Genomic DNA, 3,039 nt, shown 5'->3' with positions numbered 1-3,039 from the left:
AAAAAAATCAAACGTACAGCTCTGCTATCACTTCCAACATAAATGAAGACAGGAAACTAAACAGCAGTGACGTTTGTAGGGTTACTGAACACTGCAGTTTAATGTTGCAAAGCACCTCTTTTTAACTTCAGTGGATATTATACATGGTTATGCTCAGGATATGTCAGCCCATTTCTACTGGAAATGCCTTTTGGTTAAACTTTCAGCAAGGAATTTGCAATTGCACTGTTACATTTTTATAAATATTTTTGGCCATATCGCCCTGCTCTAATACATGCTACAATTAGTGAAGTTTGTAGAATCTAATTTTCTGGCTAAACAAATCAAACTGCCTTACTGTACTGACCATTGTTCTGCACTGCTCCTGCTAGCAGACTGGTATTAATAGTGCTGACTAGTATGGGTGGAAACATCTAATTGTTAAATTAAAACTACAATGACAAAACCAAACAAACACCACAACACACACACAATACTACTGTATCCTCAGTAAAAAGATACCACCCAAGCCTATTGTCTGGGTTTGTCCCCAAAGTCCTTCAATGATGGACAGACACACAGCAGCGGTGTGTGGCTGTGCGTTTATGTCTGCTCAGTGCACATGAATAAAGAACCTTAAACTGCCAAACACACAAACAGCCTCACAGCCCAACCTGATGTACCCTTTTCTGTAAAGGGTTAGCATACTGAACTCACTGAAAGAATCATCATTCAGGTGGACCTCTGCTGGCGCTTGAACATGGGGCCTAGATGCCCTCGGTAGGAGTCCACCTGCGGACTTTTTACTATTGTTAATCTCATTATGTGCTCTTTTATTTACAATGCAAAACAGTAAATAATTATGAGAAAAACAACAGCATAAAAGTCTCTAAAAGAGAAAAAGATAAAGTTAAAGTGATATTATGCTGTGACTGAAGCCTGAGGCTGAAAACACAGCTGCTCACTGACATATGGCTACCACCTCAGGTTAGTCTGCCTGAGTAGACTCAGCAGGTCACTGCCCATGATCAATCTCCACAGAAACATTCATTTAGGATCTAATGAGGCACCATGCCACTCTAGTTCGGCACAGGGAACAATCACCCTTAATAGGCAGCCTGTTCGCTGGAGGGATTCCTGCAGAACAAGTCGCAACAATCCTTCCAAACTAGGACGGCTATGCTCCACAGGGGCTAAAGCGTTAAGGATTTCACGCTTTCTGGGTGATTTTAGCATTCTGATTGGCCTCCCTGCAACAGTGCTAGTACATAAGAGTCAAACATGCCCTCCTGGTCCCATTCAAGACGAAACTCGGGAGGCAAATGACGCTCCAATATCTCCCAAGCGCAGTCTGTGTCTGCTTCAGTCAAAGTCAAAAAGGGGTGAGCATGTGAGATGACTGCAGTTTAAGCTGTAGGTCACATCAATGATGTTGATATCGGTGCTGCTCAGAGCACTGAGTGACTGACTATTTGTCATGAATATAGAAACCTATGAATGCAGACTATTTCTCTTGATACAATGGCAAAGATTACTGAAATTTATTTTTAGGAGTCTAAAAACGTGTTACCCATAATAAAAGCAATCGTTATAGTTTGATATCATTATTAGAAGCAACATTAGTGGTCGTGGTAATAGTCATGAGCACTAAATGCTGAAATCGCTTTACTTTTTCATTAGTTTGGGATCATATTCATTTGCATCAAGGGTTGCCCACTGACCTACCATCTGTCACCTGGAGGTCAACTACTGCTGCATCATCCAACCTTAAAACAAATGTAATAGACTCCAGACTTCCACTCGTGGTATTGCGAGCTATGTGGGTTGACGTAAATGATGGGAAGTCTTCTGAAAGCTTAGAGAGCATCTTTCTGTAGGCTGCCATCAAACCACAAGACCAAACTGAAGTGATAATATTTCTATTTAAAAAAAAAAAAAAAAAAAAAAGCCTGCACAGACCAAAACCAAATTTATGCTGTTAACAACTGTTATCTCTATATCCAGACAGACTTTATGTTTATTTGTCGTAAAAGTCGACCAACGCTTAAAAGCTCTCAAAAACAGAAATTTAAATTTGCAAGAGTAGCAGCAGCACTTTTTGTGTTTTTAGAGGCTTTCTGAACAGCAGTGAACTTCTGGGACAGACAGCAGTCTGTGTTCTTGGTCTATTCAGGTAAACTGTGGAGAAAAGAAAAATTTAGGCCAACGTTCCTTCTTAAAGCGTGGGAGTGCCGATCATTGTGAACCCTCGGGGCACATGGACAGCAGTGTGAAACACGCTGCAAGTGTAAGAGGGTAATGACGTACACTCGGCACCGTCATGGAGCACTACAGCACACAACAAGGAGCCTCCCTCTCACATCTGTAATTAGGATGTGTGGGGAATTCCACCCAGTTTCATAGAACAGCAATGACTTATTCTACTGCTTCCTCATATAAAACCTAATGTCAGGACCGCAAAGAGCCTTTCATGGTTTCAGACTTAATTGTTAAAACATAAACAAAAAGTTTCACCTGAAAACTCCAAGCAAAGGAGGGGGACGTGTGTGTGAATGGATCCACTTACGTTGAGGTGATGGTGCGAAAACGTTCCTGCCCTGCTGTGTCCCAGATCTGTAGCTTCACCTTCTCCCCATTGATCTCCACTGTCCGGATCTTGAAGTCCACACCGATCGTGGTGATATAGCTACCTGCGAGTGGGCACGCGAACACAAAATCGAATTTATTATGAAAACATGGAAACTGAAACGGAGATGAGTCCTGATTATACATCGCTGCTTTGGTCGACCCCCGCACCTGAAAATGTGTTGTCTGCAAATCGCAGGAGGAGACTGCTCTTCCCCACTCCTGAGGAGGAAACACAAGCACAGGAAGAGGTTTAATGTACAGCGGCACAACAACAAAAAAAATATACACTATAACAACTCTGCATTTTTGATACTGGCAAGTCTGAAAACATTTTTTTTTTGCACCACAACAGAGCAAGAGTTTTGGTTTCGCATATTATATCCTAGTTAACCAAGAGCAGCAGCACGTGATGACGGCACGCACACGCACACA

At 42.0% G+C, this 3,039-nt stretch overlaps 1 protein-coding gene across 2 annotated transcripts in view; it reads right to left on the bottom strand.

The window, feature by feature from the left end:
• The window catches only part of rab35b (RAB35, member RAS oncogene family b), a 10,880-nt gene that overhangs the window by 5,310 nt on the left and 2,531 nt on the right, over positions 1 to 3,039 (bottom strand). For both annotated transcript variants that reach the window (XM_005746066.2, XM_005746065.1), the window contains exons 2-3: positions 2,776 to 2,826; positions 2,546 to 2,669 (exon numbers count right to left, since the gene is read on the bottom strand). In XM_005746066.2, the coding sequence (XP_005746123.1) occupies positions 2,546 to 2,669; positions 2,776 to 2,826 (175 nt within the window). The remainder of the gene's footprint in view (positions 1 to 2,545; positions 2,670 to 2,775; positions 2,827 to 3,039) is intronic.

This window comes from Pundamilia nyererei, unplaced genomic scaffold, assembly GCF_000239375.1.
Source record: "Pundamilia nyererei isolate P.nyererei 1_Seehausen unplaced genomic scaffold, PunNye1.0 scaffold00172, whole genome shotgun sequence".
NCBI classification, from domain to species: domain Eukaryota; kingdom Metazoa; phylum Chordata; class Actinopteri; order Cichliformes; family Cichlidae; genus Pundamilia; species Pundamilia nyererei.
The sequence above is the reverse complement of the archived record's forward strand: the minus strand, read 5'-3'. Positions and strand labels throughout refer to the sequence as shown.